Raw genomic sequence first — 20,441 nt, 5'->3', positions numbered from 1 at the left:
AAATTGTGCCATGTCCACTTCCCAAGGAGGATTCGGTGATGTGAGAAGAACCCATGTGAGATGAGAAATCCTCCGTTGTTCTTTGGGGGGATAACAATTGTTACTCAGGAGGATCTGATGATGCCAATGCACTTACATCTCCGAGGGCTGGTGTTCCTCAGAACTGGAGAGAAGCCTCCAGTGCAAATGCCCAGAGCACAGGGAAGAATACGGGCATCTCCCTGATGAAGGCTACAAGCAGCCATTAGATGGGAAGAGTCATGGTCATTGCAGCTTCTGAGAACAATGGAGGACAAGGCAGAGCTTGTTTCAGATTTAACTCAACCACTTCCAAGTCCTCCATTCAAACTTTGCTGCCTTTTGGTGACTCAGTGCAGATAATGTAAGAAAATTCTCATGTACAGAGCGAGCGTTTTTTTGCAAATACTATAGAAGCAGTGGAAGAGAGGTGGCCCAGGGGCGTCCTTCTATGTCACTGTGGGTTATATGCAGTCAGCTTGTGCCCAGATCCCGGGCCTCCCCGTATTTCAGCTGGAGAAGCCTGAATACAGAACCACAGGTCCCTGAATTCACCTTGTTCTCACAAGATCAGATCATGGGCTGGGACCTTTTTACCCCAAATCCTCTCTCAGGCGAGACTTCTCTGGTAATGACAGGAGGAGGGGGTGGAGTTAGTTCCTCCCCAGAAGACAATTATCAAAACTGAAGAAAAACATTAAAAATAAACATTTGAAGTCACTGAAAAGTAAATGCAGGCAGGCAGAAACATGAGAACTTTAATCTTAAATAACCATCACTATGATAGGCAAGAAATGCAAGCTCAGAGACTTCTCCCCTCTGGGTGCTCCCCTCCCCCAGCATAACTGTAACCCAGTGGCTCACAGGACAGATGACAGCAGTCACAGTGCCAAGGAACTGGACACTTAAAGGGGAAATTTGAAAGTGAGGGAGCAGCAGAGGGTTGAGATCTGAAATTTGAATCGAATCTCGGTCAAAATCCCCGGATGAGCACCACACTCTGCATGGCTGGGGGACACTCAGGAGACACTGCTGATAATGCAGAAGGAACCAGAGGGAGGTCTAGCTTTAAAGACACAACTGTCCTGATCCAATCTGTGCATCTGCACCATTGACTTATGAATTCTCCAATCAGCACAAGGCTCAGGTAGCAGCAAGAAAAATCATACTGGGGACAACTGGCTGGCTCAGTCAGTAGACCTTGCAACGCTTGATCTTGATCAACACTGCAAGGTTCAGGTCATAGTGGAGTCCATGCAATTGAAACCCTTGCAGGAAAAAAAAAATCTTCAAAATCATAATAGAATAGATTGCCCATTTGCTAAAACTTAAAACTCATAGTCCACTTTTAAAGGACATATTCCCAGACATGCAAAGAAATGGAAATGTGTGACTATGAGAAAGTCAACATAAACGTATTCCCCGCGTGCTCAGATATTAGAATCAGCACCGAAGGCTCCCGTGCAGCTTCAGGAAATGTGTTCAAAGAATGGAATAAATATGTGTTAAAGGAATTTAATAAAATATTGTTCTTACAGAGTGAACAGAAAGGACATTTGAACAATGAAATACAAATGTACACAGAAGACCAAATAGAAATTCAACAAGTGAAAAGAAAAAAAATGTAATTAAAGTTCAACGGGTAAACTCCACAGAAGACCTGGGAAGGCAGAATAAAGCATCAATGAGGTCAAATATACATCAATAGAAATTACCTAATCCAAAAACACAGAGAAAAGATTGGAGAGAAACAAAACCTCAGAAATCCACAGGAGAATATAAAAAAGACAAATAGATGATCACAGTTCAAAAATGAGGAGAAAAAAGAGCAGAAAAACATTTGGAGAAATCATGTTTGACAATTCTTCTGATTTAGTGCAAAATCCTTTAGAATATAGATCCAAGAAGCTTGTAACCCAACAGACAAGAGAAGCCAAAGAAAACCACACCGAGGCTCATCCATGTCCACATGAGAAGAGACAAAAAGAAGACAAATCTTCAAAGCAACAGAGGTTAGCAACACCTTCCACACAGGACGTGGTGGTTTTAAAATGTTCATAGATTCACGGATACTCCCCCCATGAAGAGGTAGAACTAATTCTCCTCCTCTTGTGTCCAAACTGGACTCAGTGACTCACTTCTCATGGACAGAATAAGGGGGATGTGATGGTGTGTGACTTCAGAGATTGGGTCTCAAAGGTACCATGGTTTTCTCTCTCTCTTCTCTTTCTTTCCCTCTCTTGGATTCTGGTTTTGGAAGAAGCCAGGTTCCCTGTGAGAAAGATCCTCATTTGCAGAGAGACTCATGAGTGAGGAGCTGAGGCTTCCCCCTAAAAGCCCACGGACACTGAAGCTACCTGCCAGTAGCCACACGTCGATCCTCCAGCCCACGTCTCGCCTTCGCATCACTGTGACTCTGGTCCCATCTCACTTTGAGGTGAGATTTTAGGAGAAAGAGATCAGCAGGAATGCTGGAAATTTTTAAGAAAAGAGGCAGAGACATAGAAAAGGAAAAGAGGCCTCTAGAATCCTACAATTCTACTGGGGAGAAGCAGGCTGAAGACGTGACACCACTGCAGATACAGCCACATGTCTGGGAAAGATAGGTCACCAGTGTGCAGAGAGGCTAATACACAAGCTGACTGGGTGCTGTGTACAAGACGTGCATGCTCACTGTGAAGACACAGGTGGAATATAAGCTGCTGGAACAGCTGTGCCATGCAAACTGTGACATGAGGAGGCTACTATATTAATATCAGGAATAAAAGAGATCTGAAAAGAGAAGGCATGGCAGGAGATAAAGAGAGCCTCCCTGGTGATAAACCTAATAGAATGAGAAATGTCACAATGACAGGCAGAAAGGAGACCAGTGGTTGCCCAAGGTAGGGTCCAGGGGGAGACGACCAGATGCCAAGGGGCAACAGAAAACTTTAGGATAAGGGACCTGTTTACTATCCTCCTCATCTTACCAGTTCCATGAGTCTAAACCATTGTTGACATCCCTCTGTGCGTTCACATCTGGAGAATTTTATCTCATATGAAAACCTTAAGAAACAAAACCAAAAGTAGGGACAAAATGGCAAAGTGAAGATAAATATGAAATAGGTTAAGTATAAATGAGGAGTAAATTTTACAGAAATATAAGCTAGGAGAATTCATTGAGAGCTCCCCACCACGAACTACTTTTAAAGGAAGTCCTGCAGGCCAAAAAGAAATGACACTAGATGTTAACTCATAAACAGAATGGACTAACACCAGAAATGGTGTTATTCTGTATATGTACATTTTCTTCTTAACTTATTTAAAAGACATATGACTGTTCCAAACCCTAAGTAGTACATAATATTATCTTGCTTACAATGTATGCTGGTGACACATGTAACAATACTAGCACAGAGGGGGCCAAATGAAACTCTATTCCTGTATTTACTGGATGAACTTCAATGTTACCTTAAGTAGATTATGAAAAGTTAAAGACGCAGATTTCAATTCCTACAACTTCAATTAAAATTAATGGAAATAAGTATAGCTAAAGGGCCACTAGAAGAATCAAATCATAAACAAAAACTATTTGCTTGAAACAAAGGAAGGTAGAAAAGAAGGTACAAGAATGGAAAAGACATGAGATACTTCAGAAACAAAGAGCAAAATGATAGACCCAAATCCCACCATGTCAGGAATCATTAAATATAAACCAACTAAAATTCTACTCAAAAAGTTGACATTATCAGACTGCATAAATATCAAGATGGACTATACACTATGTAGAATAGAAACACTTGAACTACAAAACCAAAAATAAGTTAAAACTTAAAGGGCAAAGGAATGAATATCCCATGGGAATAAAAAGCATAAGAAGTCTGGACTGTTGCATTAATCTGAAGCAAAATAGGCTGTCACACAGGGAGGGAGCATTGCTAGACACAGATAAGGATGTTCTATGAGAATAATAGGTCAGCATCACAGCAAGACAAAGTAATGAATGGAGAAGACCCTCAGTACAGAGCTCTTAAACAGGTGACATAAAGTGGAAGAAATGTAAAGAAATGGAGAAATTAACTATTATATTTAGAGATCAATACTCTTCTCTCGTTAATAGAACAGGTAAGGATTAGAGGACTTCAACCATTCCATGAGCCAAAATAGATCACAGACTGACCTTAAATAAATGTGAAGGCAGGGAAATTATAGAGTACACTCTGTAACTGCAGTGACATTAAATTAGAAATCTGTAACATGAGGATCTCTGGGAAATCCACAAATAATTGGAAATTAGAATACACGTCAACCTCCCTGGGTTGTCATGGCTTAGAGAAGCAATCACAGGGATGTTAGAATTCTCTGTACCTGAGTGACAATGTACAGAAATGACAATGTGAGGTCTATAGACGCAACAGAAACAGAGGTTGTGACTTCACAGATTGCAGGGAGAGAAACCAGGCCTGAGGGACCCAGACAGCAGGTCCCTGTTTTGAGGGTGCACCAAGAGGTAGAAGAGGCAGCACACCAGGGTCCTGGGGAGTAGGGGGCCACCCTCCAGGTTCCAACTGTGTGGGGTCTGACCCCCCTGCCCCCCCCACACACACACAGGAGCTTCCTCCCCATGTCTATCTTGGGCATGGTGTTGAGATGCCTGGGTCCTACAGGCCTGAGGAGCGGGGATGGGACACATTTGGGTCCTGGGGGAAAATGTTAGGGAGAAGCCTGGGCCTGACTCTTGGCTCATCTCCTTGTAGCCCTGCAGCGTCTAGCCTCCATCACACGTCCTGTCTCCAAGCTCCAGCTGCTGCACACCTCCCTGTCGGAGACCCTGGGGCTTGTCCTCCTGGAGCAGTGGTTCCCCATCTTCACAAATAGAAAATGTCTCCAGGTGACCGGGGCTATGACACAGGTGTGAATGGCAGGTGGCTGTGAAATCTTAGCCCAGGGAGTGGGATCTGGAAACTCCAGAATTAGAACCTGGTCCCTTCAGGGTGCACAGAACTTGCTGCCCCTCCTCTCCGTTCCTTGACCCTCCTTGCCTCCCCAGAAAAAGGGGGTCTTGCTCTGGAAGAAAGGGAGCCCCTTAACCACCTTCCCTCTCTCTTCTTTCCCCTTCATTCCGGGATGTTTGAACTATTCATACTGTAAGTATGGAAAAAGGCCTAAACTTAAGTACAGTTTCCTGACCAATTACAGAGCTAACTCCTGTGTAATGACCATCAGGTGCAAAACAGAGACATCCACCAGGGCCCCACCCGGATGCCCCCATGCTTCTTCAAGACAGAACTCCTCCTCCCCCAAGGGTCCTCTACGATGACCCTTCCCCTGACCTCTGGTCCTGGTTCCTCCTCCTGCACTCTTGTTGGCCTCCATCCCCTAATGTCACTATTTCCTACCTCTGGTCACTTCTCCAGGAGCCTCCCCAGATTCAGGTCATTACTCAGCAGAGCTCCGCCTCCTCCTTCTCCCCTTCTTCGACCACATCTTAGGAATGGACAATCCATATTTGGTTCCCTGGAGGAGGATCCTGTAGCCCTGGAAGCAGCAGCAGAAACAAGTGACAGGGACTCCAGGGTCAAGGTCCCATTAGGCCCCTGGGAAGAAGCCCAAAGGGCACTCAGGTTTTCTGTCATCATTCCTGTGGCCACACGGGGCCACTGCCGCTCTCCGGTTCTGCGGTTCTGCACCGCCAGGAGAGAGGACTGGGCTGACCTGAGGCTGAGCAGGGAGGGAAAGGGGGGAGGAAGGTGCCTTCTTAGCAGCCCTGGCGGCAGGTGCAGGGGTGGGGCAGGGAGCAGAGGAGAGGAGATCCTTGAGCCCTGTCCTGTGTCTGTAGTTTCCCTCTGTCCTCCCCACAACCCCTCTCTCCAGGCCCTTGAACAACCCCAGGAAACCTGAAAAGTAGACAGTTTTTCCTCCTGGACCTAGTACTTGTCTGAGGGCTACTGTAAAAAAGAAACTGTTTTATTTTAGAATAGTTTGAGATTTACAGAGAATTACAAAGCTAGCGCAAAGTCCCTGTTCGCCCCACACTCGGTTGCTCTGTGAACACCACCCTCAACCTCATGCATTTACCACAGATGATGACGCAATACTCATCATTCCTACTACTGAACTCCACACAGGATTTGTTTTATTGGTTTGTTTTCTCTTCCAAGATCCCACCCAAGATTCCATACTGAGTTAAGTCCCAATCATGTCTCCTTCAGGCTCCTCTGGATGTCACCATTTCTCAGACTTTCCTTTTTTTTTTTCTTTTTTTTTTTTTTTTTTTTTTTTATGTTTGAGGAGAACTTCCTGGTACATTATAGACTATCCCTCATTGTGAATTAGGCTGCCCGACGCTATGGGGTTGGGAAGACCACAACTGGACAGGCCATTCTCAACCCAACATATCAAGAGCATACAGTGATCACTTGGTCATCACTGATGAAGTTACCCTTCACCTACTGGCTAAGGTCGTCTTACCCAGATTCTCCCTGTGAAGTTCCTTTTTATGCTCTGTCCCTTTCCATAAAGTAGTCTTTGGAAGGAAGTCAGGATGTACAGCCCACATTTAAGGGCTGTCCCACTATGCAAATGTGCATGAAAGTTGTTGTGCAGACATGAGTTTTCTAATGAGTTGGGTAACCACCTGAGAGAGGGATCAGTACCTTGCATGCTTAGTCTATGTATGGTTTTATAAGAAACTGCTGACTCCCACAGTGACTGTGCTATTTTGTATTCCTGCCATTACTGTGTTATACCCAGAATTCGTGATCCCCAAAGACCACCAGGGAGCCGAGTCTGATGCAAAAGCAAAGAGCCTTTATTTGAGCTAGCTCGAGCTCAATCCCCTACCTGCACCAACACAGAGGTGAGATATCAGAGAGAGAGAGTGAGTTTCAAAAGCACAAAGATTTTATAGGGATCTGGGGGCGGTTGGTAGGGTAATGGTCGTGGCCTTAGCCAATTGGCTGGGGAAGGGTCAGAGTCCTGTTGCACAGGTCGCCTGGCGTGGTTTGAATGGGAAGTTACTCAAGGGGAGGAGGCGTGGTCTGAGGTTTGAGCGGGAATTTCTTTCTGCCATTTTCCCGGAAAGGGGGCCATGTCCGGGACATAGTCACTCAAGATGGAGGACACAGAACAAGATGGAGTCACAGAACAAGATGGAGGACACAGAACAAAATGGAGTCGGCCGGCCTAGGTCTGCTCTTTCAACTGATTGAGGCCTTCTGTGCTCCAAGTCCTGGTCAGCACTCAATATTATCAGTGTTTGGATTCCCACCATTCTGAGGGGAGTGTGAGGGCAGATTACTATTGTTCCCTTTGCATTTCCCTAATGACACCTGCTATGAGCACCTTCCCAAGTGCTTATTCACCATGAGTATATCTTCTTGGTGAGCTGTCTGCTCAGGCTTTTGCTCATTTTTTTAATGACTTTTTTCTTATTGTTGCTTTTTAAGAGTTTTATGGGTATTCTAAAACAAGTCCTTTATCAGATATGTGATTTGCAAATATCTTCCCCCAGTCTCTGGCCTGAGCTTTTTCACTGATCTAACAGTGGACACATATGCACAGATGTGTTTTGGGGGGCAGGAGAAAGGAGAAATGGCTCACTGTGATGGATTTTGGGTAGAGAACTTGGGTGATGGTGGAAGAGGGGTTACCATGTGACTTCTTTATTTTTGGATGTTTGTGATTATCTACTGGATTCTCTCGTATGTGCTGGAGTGATGTTTTAAAAAAAATAAACTAGTTTAAATCCTTAACACTTGGCAGATTATCCTCAGACCATTAGTTAAGACTCAGGTTCTGGTCTTCTACTTTAGGACCAATCATCTTTTCACTGAACTATTTCGCCTTTGAATTTCCATTCCTGAAACAGGTGGGCTTGATTGTATGGACGGGTCCTCCTATGAGAATAGCTTAAAATGCCATGTAACATATAAAAACCATCATCTAGTAAGCATTAAAACTGACAAGATAGTAATAAAAGAATAAAGGAGAACGCCCCTAAAGGAAGAAAAAGACCCTGCTTGCCCCCACCCTACCTCCCATAACCCCCTATACAACTGGGTTCTGAGAAATGGAGCAAAGTCTCTGTGAGTCCCCTACCCAGGGCATGGACAGGCAGGCTCGGCCTTTCCAGCTCTGTGGCCTGAGGTGCTGACTTTCCTACCATCTCCTTCCTCTTTAAAGTGTAAAGAAACATGTATAAACTGATTATGATGTGTATGTATGGTGTACAATATATATGATGTAATGTATATTCCGTGTAGAAAAATTATAAAATGAGAAAGGCTAATGACGCCAAAGTAAAAAGTATGGTAATTCTCACACCTGAGCTATTTTGTTGCGTTGTCTCCTAGTCTATTATAGATGCTCCTGGTGCTGGAACTCTCTCTCTCTAAGGTGATGAGCACAGAGCTCAGGGGCCCTAGCCCCGCTCTCTCCAGATGCCATTTCCCCAGTCAGCTCACTGTCCCCTTCCTGAAAGGGCTGCTTTGCACTTCCTCCCCCTTCTTCAGTCTCCTGCACCCCTCCCTGCCCCCCTTCCTGAGACAATGAGCTCCTTTGTTTCTCACTCTGAAAGAAGGACTCAACTGAGAACTGCACAGTCCTCCCTCCCCTCCCCCACATAGGCACCTGTGTCCTCACCTACTAAGTGATGGTGGAGGGGCCTCTCCTGTTTCAGGCTGCGCCTCCATTTGGGCACCTGCATCATCCATTTCCCCCTCTCTGCTGGCTCAGCCGTTCCCCATACAAACATGCTGTCCTGACTCCTATGCAAAAACATGAAACACAACTAAAGAAATCAAAACAAAATCCTCCCATAAAAATCCAACACTTGTTTCCATGACTCTGCCAACTCCTGCCCCATCTCTATGGCCTCCGTGCAGAACTTTCCTGACTCCATTTGTCACCCACCATGTTGTCTTTAGCAAATGGATAGACACAGAGTTTTAAAAAGTCTAATACTTCTGCAGTGCTTGAGGTCAAGTCAGGTGTCCCCAATCTTCTATGTCCCCCTTTCCTGAATCTCCGAGATCACCTGCACTAGTTCTTTCAGCCGATTCTCTGATTATTGCTTCTGTGCCTCTAAATAGCCTGCTTCTTGCACCCATTTTCTGGTTTTCAGGTTTATGCATCATCTTTACTGAATTTGCTCTTTCACACTATCCCATATGCCCCGTATAATTATTGTATAACTTTGATTGGCTCAATGTGCACTGTTTGCATTTGTATGACCGTAAAGTGCTACTCACAACTGAGCATTTAGTAGACTTTGATTACTTTACCTTTCCTGACTCACCTTATTATTTTCCCGAAATAAATACATATCTTATCCTTCATTTGCTTAGTTTCTGTTGTTCTCATTTAAATCCTTCCCAAGCTCCTCCCGGGTAAATCTTCATGAATCTATTCGAGCCCATCCACTATTCCACCTCATGTCTGTGCAGATGCCTGTCCTGCAGCCCTCAGTCCTGCCCCATGTGGATGGGATGCCTGCACACCTGGGGCAGGGCCAACAGCCGGACCCCCTCAGCTCAGCCTGGGTGCCCTCTGCCTCTCTCCTTCTGGCCCCCTGTTGCCTGGAACCCATGTGCTCCCTTCTTTTGGTTTTCTCCGTCATTTCCCCTTTGCCTAGTGGTATCCCATGGAGGGAACGTGGAAAGTAGACACTGACACTCTAAACATCTGCCGTGCCTTTGGGCTACCCTCACCCTGATTCCCACTGTGATGGGATAGAGACTCTGTCCTGGACACAGTTGTCCTCGGGATTTGGGGACCGTGGGTCATGTCTCCCAGCTGCCAGTTCTGTGTTGTTGTGTCTGGAGTTTCCAAGGTGTCTGCTCCTCTACCCTCCTCCTGACATTTCATTGTGACGTGTCTTCGTGTGGGTCTCTTGTCATCCACTCTAGTTAAGGACTTGGGTAGGACTTTCAACATATGCGTTGCTCCCTGTCAACTCTGAGAAATATTCTTGAAATTTTTAGAAACAAATTTTAAGAACCGAACAGGTCTTCTCTCCTCTTGCCTTTACCTCCCGACTGTACTACTTCAGGGAAGTACAACTGTAATCATCCTCTTTACCGACTAAATTATTCATTTCTAGAGTCATCGTTTTAACTCCCAAGAGCTCTTTCTTGTTCTAGGGTTGTTCACCAGTGTGTGTGGTTCAGATTCTGTTCCATATGCCATATGCCTCTTACACTCTGTAGACATGATTGATTATAGTAGTAAGGGACCTGTTAGGTCTCTAGATCTCCTGTGATCTCTCCTCAAGACATCCTGAACTTTCTCCATGCAGCATTCATCTCAGGAGTGACTTACATTTGTCTCTGTCATTTCTGCTAATGCCCACCTCCCACAGGACAGTGCCAGTGTTGTGTCACTAGGGCCTCACGCTTGTTCTTCATCTTACATCTGGAGTCAGGTGACATTGAGCCACTGGAAGCCTCGAGATGTATGATGTACACAGGATGATGGGCTTTAGTTTGATTTGAGCAGGTAAATCACACTGCCTTGTAACATCCTCCTAGACTCTAAGCCTACCAGCCTCCCATCGCAGAACATTCTGGAACATTGCAACCATCCATTTGCATGGAGTAAACAGTCATACCCACCTCCTAATGGACAGGGAACCAAGGAAAGACAGTCAACAAGGCCTCTGCAAACTTTGTGGGTTGAATTCTGGTTCCAGTACCTCCTTATCCTCTCTGAGTCTCCCTTTCCCTCTCTGTGCAAAGGCATCCCCTCTGGGATGCCCCATGGGTTTGCTTTGATGATTATCTTTTATCTTCTGTGTACCTCACATGGTGATATTCTACTATTTATACTTCCATTATCATATTGACTATAAGACTTAGATAAGTTCCTTTCTCTGTTTTTATAAACCACAATTCAAGAAACATCCTTGAAATATATTTTGAAAAATTTTTTAATGTTTATTTATTTTTTAGAGGGAGGGAGAGAGTGAGAGAGACAAAGGGATAGAGAACGAGCAGGAGAGGGGTAGAGAGAGACAGAGAGAGGGAGACACAGAATCCAATGTATGCTCCAGGCTCTGACTCTCAGCACAGAGCCCATGCAGGGCTCGAACTCACCAACTGTGAGATCATGACCTGAGCTAGGACTGGACACTTAACCAACTGAGCCATCCAGGTGCTCCCAGGAAAATATACTTTTGACAACATATATGATTATCTCCTTATGATAAACTCCTAAAGGAGGGGCACCTGGGTAACTCACTCTGTTAAACATCAGACTCTTGATTTCAGCTCAGGTCATGATCTCTGGATTCCTGAGGTCCAGCCTGGTGTGGGGCTGCTTGGGATTCTCTCTCTCCTCTTTCTCTGCCCCTCTCCCTACTTCTGCATCCACTCTCTCTCACCTTTTCTCAGAATAAATAAACATTTTTTTAAAAAAGGATAAAGCCCTCAAAGAGAATGTCCATGTCATAGTATAAGCATATTTAAATTGTGGAGACACATTTCAGAAGAACTCTTTAGAAATTTTAAACCAGTATTCACTCCCATTGCTCTTTATGATGGTATATTTTCCCCACCCTCTGCTGGACACTCTCATAACTAACCTACTTTCATCTTTGCCAAGTTGAAGATACCAAGGTTTATTCCCATTTTTTATTCCACATTCTCATTTTTGTTTGTATTTACTTATTATCAATATAGTGTGTGACGTTTTGTGCCTTCCTTTCCAAATTGTTCTCTAATATTTATAATTATCTTTTTCTTTTTTCTTTTCTTATTATTTGAGTGCAGCTTACACACACTCTTCCATTCCTTTCAGGTTTACAACATAGTGACTTGTCATATAATCCAATAATTGCACTCTTGAGTATGTACTCAAAGAAAATGAAAACATCAATTCTTTTTTTTTTTTTTTTAGTTTATTTATTTGAAAGACAGAGAGTACACAAGCAAAGGAAGGTCTGAGAGATTTTCCCTGTTATTTCCATCAAGGGGCTGGAGGAGGAGGTGCACAGGGACACAGAAACCTCAGCAATGGCACCGGCTCCTGAGCTCTCTTCTCCTGCAATCCTGCCTCACCCCTGAGCCTGACCCCTGTGGAGTCCAGGGCTGCTCAGAAGCTTCTTCCTCTTCCCACTGACGCCCAGGCTTCTGCTCAGACATGTCTACCTGACTTACAGTCCAGACCCCACTCAGGCTTCTCAGTCAGAATCCACCTGAGAGCAGAGCAGTGGGGTGAGGGAGGGGGTGTCCCCTTACCTTCCACCCCACGTGCGGCCACAGGACTAAGGAGAGAAGACCCAGCTGCCTTTCTCCTCAACCAGGCCCTCCCTAGGGTCTCCTTCATCTCCAGCACCTGGACAGAGACCCAGACACCAGGGGGCGCCCTCATCCCAGATGATGTTAAGAGTGTGAGGTGTTTTTTTTTTTTTTTTTCAGAAGCCATACTGATAGAACCTGTGTCCACCCATAGACAAATGGATAAGGAAGATGTGTGGTATGTACACATACATATAAATATGTGCTGCCACTTGTGACAACATGGATGGACAAACAGGGCAGTATGTCTGCTAAGTGAAATGAATCAGACTGAGATAGACAAGTACCATATGATTTCACTCATATGTGTAATCTAAAAAAACAAAATAAATGAGTAAAGAAACAAACAGCAAAATCAGACCTATAAATACAGAGAACAAACTGATGACTGCCAGAGGGAAGGGGTTGGGAGGATGGGCACAGTGGGTGAGGGGAGTGGGAGACACAGGCTCCAGGTATGGAAGGAACAGGTCATAGGAATAAAAGGCACAGCACAGGGAATATCGTCAGTGAGACTATAACATCATTGTGTGGTGACAGATGGCAGCTACACTCTGGTGAGCACAGCATGGTGTAGACAGAAAGTGAAGGGCCTCTGGGTGGCTCTGTAGTTTCTCCAGTCATGATCCCAGGTCATGGAATCAAGCCCCACGGGACTGAACCGGCTTGAGATTCTCTGTCTTTCTCTCTCTCTCTCTCTCTCCCTCTACCTCTCTTCCCTGCTCTGGCTGCCTCTCTCTAAAAAAAAAAAAAAAAATGTATACAGAAGCTGAGTCATGGGTTGTACACCCAAAACTAATGTAATCTTGTGTGTCAACTATATTCAAATTTAAAATATCTTTAAAAAGAAATTAATTAGGAAGAATAAACTCTAGGAGTGCCTGGGTGGGTCAGTCGGGTGGGCATCCGACTCTTGATTTCAGCTGAGGTCATGCATGATCTCATGGTTTGTGGGTGTGAGACCTCCATCAGGCTCTTCGAATGGGTGCGTCCTCTCCCATGGCTGCAACTGCAGAGAACAGTTACAATAAGGCATGGAAAGGCTAAGTTAGACCGGCAGAATCACAGACCCCTATACATGCAGATGTTCATGTGGGGTGTGGGGTCAGGGGAAAGACTGAGGTGCAAAAAAGAAAATTAATTGGACGAGAGAGGAAAGAGATCCCACATAGAAATAAACAAAATATCCCAACATGGCATCAAGATCAGGGCATAAACTTGTCAGGCACCCATTAGGCATCAGGCACCACTGCCTGCACTTTGTTTCAAGACAAAGTCACTGAGGAATGAGGAGACTCTGAAGACTTGTAGGAACCAGTTTCATGAGATCAATACTCACGGGAGGAGGAAATATCCATCTCATCAGGAGGAAATATCCATCTCATCAGGCAGCTCACTACGACTGACCTCAATGTGACCCTGCACCTCATTGAGGATCTTGGCATTGTTTTCACTTGACACAAATGTAATGGCCAAGCCCTTGGGCGAACTGGCCTGCTCAGGCCTCCTGCAAGGAGACAGAGGGTAGCACTGGAAGACCCCAAAGTAGGAAGACACCCAAAAGGAGGGACGAGGGTGTAATGTACGAAGACATAGGAAATCAGAGGGTGGGAGGGGACACTGGGATGCCTGTGTGGGTGTGCAGCTTACCTGATCCAGGTAGGTGTGGGATTCCTCAGGCAGGTGGCAGTTGATGGCAGTGTTTACCTGCTCAATGTCCATGCCTCGGCCAAATAGGTTGGTGGCCACAAGAATTCATCATGAAAGGTCTTTAAACTATGGACACCAAGAAAGGCTTTGTCAGAATGAAAATTAGAAAAATGTTCACAGTCCTTTCTCTCAGGGGTCTCATGTCATCCCAAGGACACAAAACATCTTTCCATCTCTGACTCACCTCTCCTCCCAGGATGTCCCACAGTGGATAGCAATGGCTGGGAAGTTCTGCTCCACCAGGAGCTGGGCCAGGGCCATGTAACACTGCACAGACTTCACAAAAATCTCTGCCTGTGTGTGGAGAGTAGGGGGATGTGGGCCCACGGGTGTGTGTGTGTAGAGGAGAGAGACAATGTGCCAGAGTGGGAGATCAGGAAATACACCCTCTACACGAATCCCACTAATTCCCTCTTATGGAATTACTACATGATTACTAGTGATTATGGAAGCGCTACATGATTCCTTCTTTTTTTGCTCTCAGTATAACTTACCTTTCCTTTCTCTCATCTGGTTCTGATTTTCCTGAGTAGATTGGCCTCTGAGGAGATACAGAGAACAGTAACCAAATTTGGCAGACATGTTAGGAGACAGGAATGAGGTACTCCATGACAAAAGGATAAATACTGGAAGTAGGGTCTGGAAAGACCATGACCAATATTCCTTCTTATAAAACATTAAACCTAAGACCTACCCTAAATCTAGTTTTAGTGTGACTAAGTTACACAATCGATAAGCTGAGAGAATGCTTCTCCTTAGGGAGTGATACAAGAAGAAATAAACACTTAAGAACCCTAACAGGGCCAATGTATATTGGGATTTTTAAGAATTTAAAAGTCCTTCCAGATGGTTTTAAAAGTTTATTTATTTATTGGGGCACCTGGGTGGCTCAGTCAGTTAAGCGTCCGACTTCAGCTCAGGTCATGATCTCTCAGTCCGTGAGTTCGAGCCCCACATCGGGCTCTGTGCTGACAGCTCAGAGCCTGGAGCCTGTTTCAGATTCTGTGTCTCCCTCTCTCTCTGACCCTCCTCCATTCATGCTCTGTCTCTCTCTGTCTCAAAAATAAATAAACGTTAAAAAATATATATTAAAAAAATTTTTTTAAGTTTATTTATAATGAGACAGAGAAGGATAGAGTGAGTATGAGCAGGGGAGAGGCAGAGACAGAGAGAATCCCAAGCAGATTCCACCCTGTCATTGCAGAGCCTGACACAGGGCTCCATCTCATAAACCATGAGATCAAGAGTCAGACACTTAACCAACTGAGCCACCCAGGCTCCCAAAAACACCAATTATTTTTAAAATATAACTATTTTAAAATATGGAATTGAAGACAGAAAAAACAGCAGCCCGCACATCAGGAACTGATCTGACAATGACAGCTGGGCCTCAGTGTGGTTAGAAGCTGGCTGATGCCACCACTGGGCCATATTATTCTCCTGTGGGACATGAGCCACTAATGCAACAATCATGCATTAGTACAGCATCCATTCCATATGTAGATGGGCCTATGGATTGAATGTAACACAGGAGACAGTCAATGATGTTGTTTCAAGATCCAGTTTGCAAATAACCTGAGAGGAGGTACAACTTGTGTAGTTTTAATATAATATCAAAGATGAATATCCATAATTATCTGAAAAGGTTATGATGCATACTATTCTCCTATGGTCAAGGATGTAAATTTTTTTCATATACTTCAACCAAAACAACACAACAGATGCAGAGACAAATCTTAACGTCTAGTGGTCTACTAACGAGACAGACAAGAAAGAGACTTGCAAACTGGAAAATGAAACAAAACCAGTGTTCTCACTGCCCCTTTTATTTGGGAAAATTGTTATTTTTAATAAAAACCATATTTCAGTTTTCATATGATTACAAATGAATTTAAAAATATTTAAACCTGTTTTATTCCTACTATGGTAAATATTGATAGATATACCCACAGACACAAACTTATCCCTGGGATCCTCACTAATTTGTAAGACTGTATAGATATCCTGAGAACAAACTATTGGAGAATCAATGACTCACACAGCTCCTAGGCCACGACTCAGGGAGACAGCGTGACAAGGAGCCCTCTGTGCAGTAGATGAGGCCTAGGGGCAAAGCCCCAGGTCCCTGGGCCTGCCTCCCAGGGTCTCAGGCCCCAAGGCGGTGTCGCGTTCTGGGAAGCCCAGTGTTGGGGAATTCCCATCTGCCCTGGTTTCACCTCCCTGCCACAACGTGTGTCAGGTCTTTTTGCCTGGATACTGATGATGCGGCCTCGGTTTGTACTCCTATTGGCGACGGGTTTACCAAGAAGCCAATCCAGTGCACCGCGGTTCCGGGGTATAGTCTCTGCACTCGCCTCCGGTTCCAGCTGCGACTCACATTCTCCCCAGACCCCGAGGATGTGGGTTGTTATGCCCCGAACGCTCCTCCTGCTGCTGTCGGGGGCCCTGGCAGTGACCCAGACCTGGGCAGGTGAGTACGGGTTCGGGAGGAAAGGGACTCTGAGGGGCAGGAGCGAAGAAACCGCCCGGCGGGGAAGCGGAACCCCCGGGGAAGCCGACTGTCCACCGCCCGGACCAGACCTCCACCCGGGCCTCCCCTCCCCCGTCCCTCCCGGACTCCGTCCTGCTCTCCCCTACTCTGGTCCTCCTTCCCCTGCCCTCCCGGCCGACTCCCCCTAGGACCCGGGCCCCTCGCGGGGAGGAGGGTCGGGCGGGGTCTCAGCCCCTCCGCGCCCGCAGGCTCCCACTCCTTGAGGTATTTCCACACCGCGATGTCCCGGCCCGGCCTCGGGGAACCCCGCTTCATCGCCGTGGGCTACGTGGACGACACGCAGTTCGTGCGGTTCGACACCGACGCCCCAAATCCGAGGATGGAGCCGCGGGCGCCGTGGATGGAGCAGGTGGGGCCAGAGTATTGGGACCGGGAGACGCGGATCGCCAAGGTGCACGCAGAGATTGCCCGACCGAACCTGCAGACCGCCCTCCGCTACTACAACCAGAGCGAGTCCGGTGAGCGACGCGGGTCCGGGTCCAGGGCACGACCCCCATCCCCACGGACGGGCCGGGGTCGCCCCGAGTCTCGGTGTCTGAGCGCAGCCTCGAAGCCGCGAGACTCCCAAGTCCCCCGACCGGGGAAGAGCCCGCGGGAGCTTTTAGGGGATTTAGCTTTCGGTTTCACCTTAATCACTGCTGCTCTGGGGGCGGGGCGGGGACAGGGTCACACAGCATCCAGAGAATGCATGGCTGTGACATCGGGCCTGACGGACGCCTCCTCCGCGGGTACAGTCAGTTGGCCTACGACGGCGCGGATTACATCGCCCTGAACGAGGACCTGCGCTCCTGGACGGCGGCGGACACCGCGGCGCAGATCACACGCCGCAAGTGGGAGGTGGCCGGTGAGGCGGCGCGCTATAGGAAGTACCTGGAGGACACGTGCTTGGCGGGGCTCCGCAGGTACCTGGAGATGGGGAAGGAGACGCTGCTGCGTGCAGGTACAGGGGCTGCGGGGCCTCCCCGATCTCCCCTTCACCGGGGCTGGCTTCCCATAAGGAAGGGAAAATTTTGGACTCCGTTTCAGAACAGCTCTCCTCCCCGGGTGGGAAGAGGGACATCCGCCTCCTTGTTCATATTCCTGCTAGAGAGTGACTCACCTAGAGGGAGCTTTTCTCTCAAGGACAGACAGGAATCCACTCTCCCCAGCAGGGACTCAGGTTGAGACCATCCCTGAAATAACCCATCAGCAGTTCCCTTTGACCCTGGCAGCCACCTTATGAACCATGACCTTCCCTCTCAAGGCCTTGTTCTCCATCTGAGAACATGTTTGGAGATCTGAGTCTGCATTTGCTGAGTCATTCACCCTCCACCACAGTCAGGACCAAAGTGTGTTCCTCCCTTAGACCTGCAGCTTCCTACCGGGGTTCTCTCCCAGATTCCAGAACATAACAAGGATCAGGAGATCCCAAAGGCTAGACTGCTCTCTGGGTTTTGTGCTTCTTCCATCCAGACCAGTTGTCCTGTCCACCTCAGGATGGTCACATGGATGCAGTTTCAGTGGCCCATAAAGCTAAACCACAGTGTGGATTCTCTGATTTTTCTTCCTCAGAGTCTCCCAAAACACACGTGACCCGCCACCGGATCTCTGACCATGAGGTGACCCTGAGGTGCTGGGCCTTGGGCTTCTACCCTGCGGAGATCACCCTGACCTGGCAGCATGATGGGCAGGACCACACCCAGGACACAGAGCTTGTGGAGACGAGACCTGCGGGAGATGGGACCTTCCAGAAGTGGGCAGCTGTGGTGGTGCCTTCTGGAGAGGAGCAGAGATACACGTGCCATGTGCAGCACGAGGGGCTGCCCGAGCCCATCACCTTGAGATGGGGTAAGGAGGGTTTGGGGTCGAGCCCCTGTCAGGGAACGCAGGGCCCTTCTGGAGAATTTCACAAAGTCAGGACTGAAGCCAGATATCTGGGCCTCTCACCTTCCTTCCCTTTCCAGAGCCATCCTCTCAGCCCTCCATCCCCATCCCGGGCATCATTGTTGCTGTGGTTGTCCTTGTGGTCATTGTGGTGGTTCGAGCTGTGATCTGGAGGAAGAAGTTCTCAAGTAGGAACAGAGTGGGGGGATCTGAGTTCACTTGTCCCGCTGGGGGGCTTCCTAGGTAACACATTGTCCTGCCTGGTTCCTGGGAAGTTCCATCCACACACATGTAGCTGCCCACTCTGGAGCTGTTACTAACAATCACTCTGTAGCAAAGCACTTGTGAAAATGAAGGACAGATTTTCACTTGGTAATTCTGGTGACGGGGACCTGATTCCCAGCAGTGACAGACAGAGAGGAAGGTCCCTGCTCAGGACAGACCTCCAGAAAGTCAGGCGGTCCTGTGCCCCCCCCCCCCACCTCTTTTTTCATGTTTCCTGAGCCTGTCCTGGGTCTTCAGTCAGAATTCTGGAAACTTCATTGTGGACCAGGACTAAGAGGTTGCTCTAGGATCCCATGGCCCAGCTGTCCCAGGTTTGTAACATGATATTTTCTTCCCACAGCAGAAAAAGGACCGAGCTACTCTCATGCTGCACGTAAGTTTGGAGAGGGTGATCCTTGAAACCCTGGGATAGTGTAGACAGGACCCCAATGGGGAGCTCACTCCCCCTACCCCCCCCCCCCCATAGCTGCTCCTTTAGTCTCAACTCCTGTGGCTCTGATCACATCCTGTTTGTTCTACCCCAGGCAATGACAGTATTCAGGGCTCTGATTCGTCTCTAATGGCTCCTAAAGGTAAGACTCCAGAGGGCCTGAAGTGGGAAAGGGTGGGGGAACTAGGGACATGTTGACATGTGGGGGGCTGTTGAGAATGTGGCACTTACGTGACTGATCTAAATCTGTTCATGATTAATTTTTTCACAGTGTGAGACCCGCTGCCCCTCAGGGACTAATACAGGATCTGTTCACACTTGGTGCCATCGAGATCCCCTGACTTTCTGCAGATGGTGTCAGAATGTGTCTGCGTTCCTATTAGCATATTGTGAGGACACAGGAGACTGGCCCCCCCTGCCCTCCATGACCCCTCCCCGTACTGATTTGTGTTCCCTTTCTGACCTGCTTTCCTGTTCCAGCTGAGGAGGGGTGGACCATCTCCATCCCCGTCTTTTTTTCATGTTGGACTGAGTACTGATGCTTTACTTTCCTATTGAAAATGAGAATCCAGATATTAATTTATGTTTTGTAATTCTTGGTATGTGGGCATGATGAGGTAAGAAAAGAGAGGATTTGTATGGTTGGAACAGAAAATAAATGAAAGCGCTGAGAACCTTCCAGAACCTGCATGTTTCCTGTGCCATGTCTGTTGCAGGTGGGGACAGGAGAGGGCTGGAGGAGCCGAGCGTGGATGGAGCCTGTGTCCAGTCGGTGCTCAGTGCATCCTTGGAGTGTCGTGCTCCCTCCTCAGCTGGGTCATGTCTCTGCTCCTTGTCCTTGCCCCTTCTGTGGAAACTTGTCTCACCAGGACCTGTGATCATAGAGACTTGGACAACACCTGTCACCAGGACCTTGTGCAGCAAGAGCTTCCTGTGACTGGGTCAGCCCAGGCTCCATCCTGGGTCATGACCTCATCCCCATCTTTTGGGTGTATTTTCTTCTTTGTTTCTGTGGAGCATCAGGCCTGTTCTTGCCCTTGTGTCCGAGTTCCTCTTATTCTTCCCGGGTGATCCCAGTGGTTACAGCACCAGGAGTCCTTTGGGCTGTCGTTCCCATGGGCCTAGGTGGCCCCTGTACACAGGAGTCTCTGTGGTTTGGAGAGATGAATTATCAGATTCATCCATCTCCTCCTTCTAGAGCTGTCTTCTGGATTATTCTTTACATCCTGAGGTAGAGAGGAATCTGAGAGTTTCTCATCCTTTTTCAACTTCAGTTAGTTTCTACCTTCTCTGCCTCTCTGCCCCCTCT

General features: G+C 47.2%; 1 protein-coding gene and 1 long non-coding RNA gene across 3 annotated transcripts; one reads left to right on the top strand and one right to left on the bottom strand.

Moving 5' to 3' along the window:
• Positions 1–13,097: 13,097 nt before the first annotated feature.
• Positions 13,098–16,349, bottom strand: LOC147580833 (uncharacterized). The gene is made up of 5 exons (XR_015250734.1): positions 14,498–16,349; positions 14,188–14,297; positions 13,944–14,069; positions 13,633–13,800; positions 13,098–13,302 (listed from the first exon to the last, which is right to left on the bottom strand). It is a non-coding gene; the product is annotated as an uncharacterized LOC147580833 (long non-coding RNA).
• Positions 16,340–19,810, top strand: LOC112853704 (class I histocompatibility antigen, Gogo-B*0101 alpha chain-like). 2 transcript variants are annotated; one of them, XM_086705860.1, is made up of 8 exons: positions 16,340–16,473; positions 16,743–17,012; positions 17,219–17,494; positions 18,106–18,381; positions 18,498–18,605; positions 19,043–19,075; positions 19,227–19,274; positions 19,404–19,810. In XM_086705860.1, the coding sequence occupies exons 1-8, from the start codon at positions 16,401–16,403 to the stop codon at positions 19,406–19,408; spliced, it is 1,089 nt and encodes a 362-aa protein (XP_086561986.1). In that variant the 5' UTR covers positions 16,340–16,400; the 3' UTR covers positions 19,409–19,810. The 2 variants fall into 2 exon arrangements, with proteins under 2 accessions (XP_086561986.1, XP_086561984.1); XM_086705858.1 differs by having other exon boundaries at positions 16,386–16,473; positions 19,046–19,075.
• The last annotated feature ends 631 nt before the right edge of the window (positions 19,811–20,441 follow it).

Source organism: Puma concolor, chromosome B2, assembly GCF_028749965.1.
Source record: "Puma concolor isolate L17-30 chromosome B2, mPumCon1.1.hap2, whole genome shotgun sequence".
NCBI lineage: Eukaryota > Metazoa > Chordata > Mammalia > Carnivora > Felidae > Puma > Puma concolor.
Note: the sequence above shows the minus strand (reverse complement) of the source record. Positions and strands in the feature narration are given on the sequence as shown.

Excerpts from the sequence above, each read along its gene's own strand:
- LOC112853704 (XM_086705860.1), top strand. The coding sequence starts at position 16,401 with ATGTGGGTTGTTATGCCCCGAACGCTCCTCCTGCTGCTGTCGGGGGCC. Across the intron at positions 16,474-16,742 it reads AGTGACCCAGACCTGGGCAG|GCTCCCACTCCTTGAGGTAT; the intron begins GTGAGTACGGGT and ends CCGCGCCCGCAG. Across the intron at positions 17,013-17,218 it reads CTACAACCAGAGCGAGTCCG|GGTCACACAGCATCCAGAGA; the intron begins GTGAGCGACGCG and ends GGGCGGGGACAG.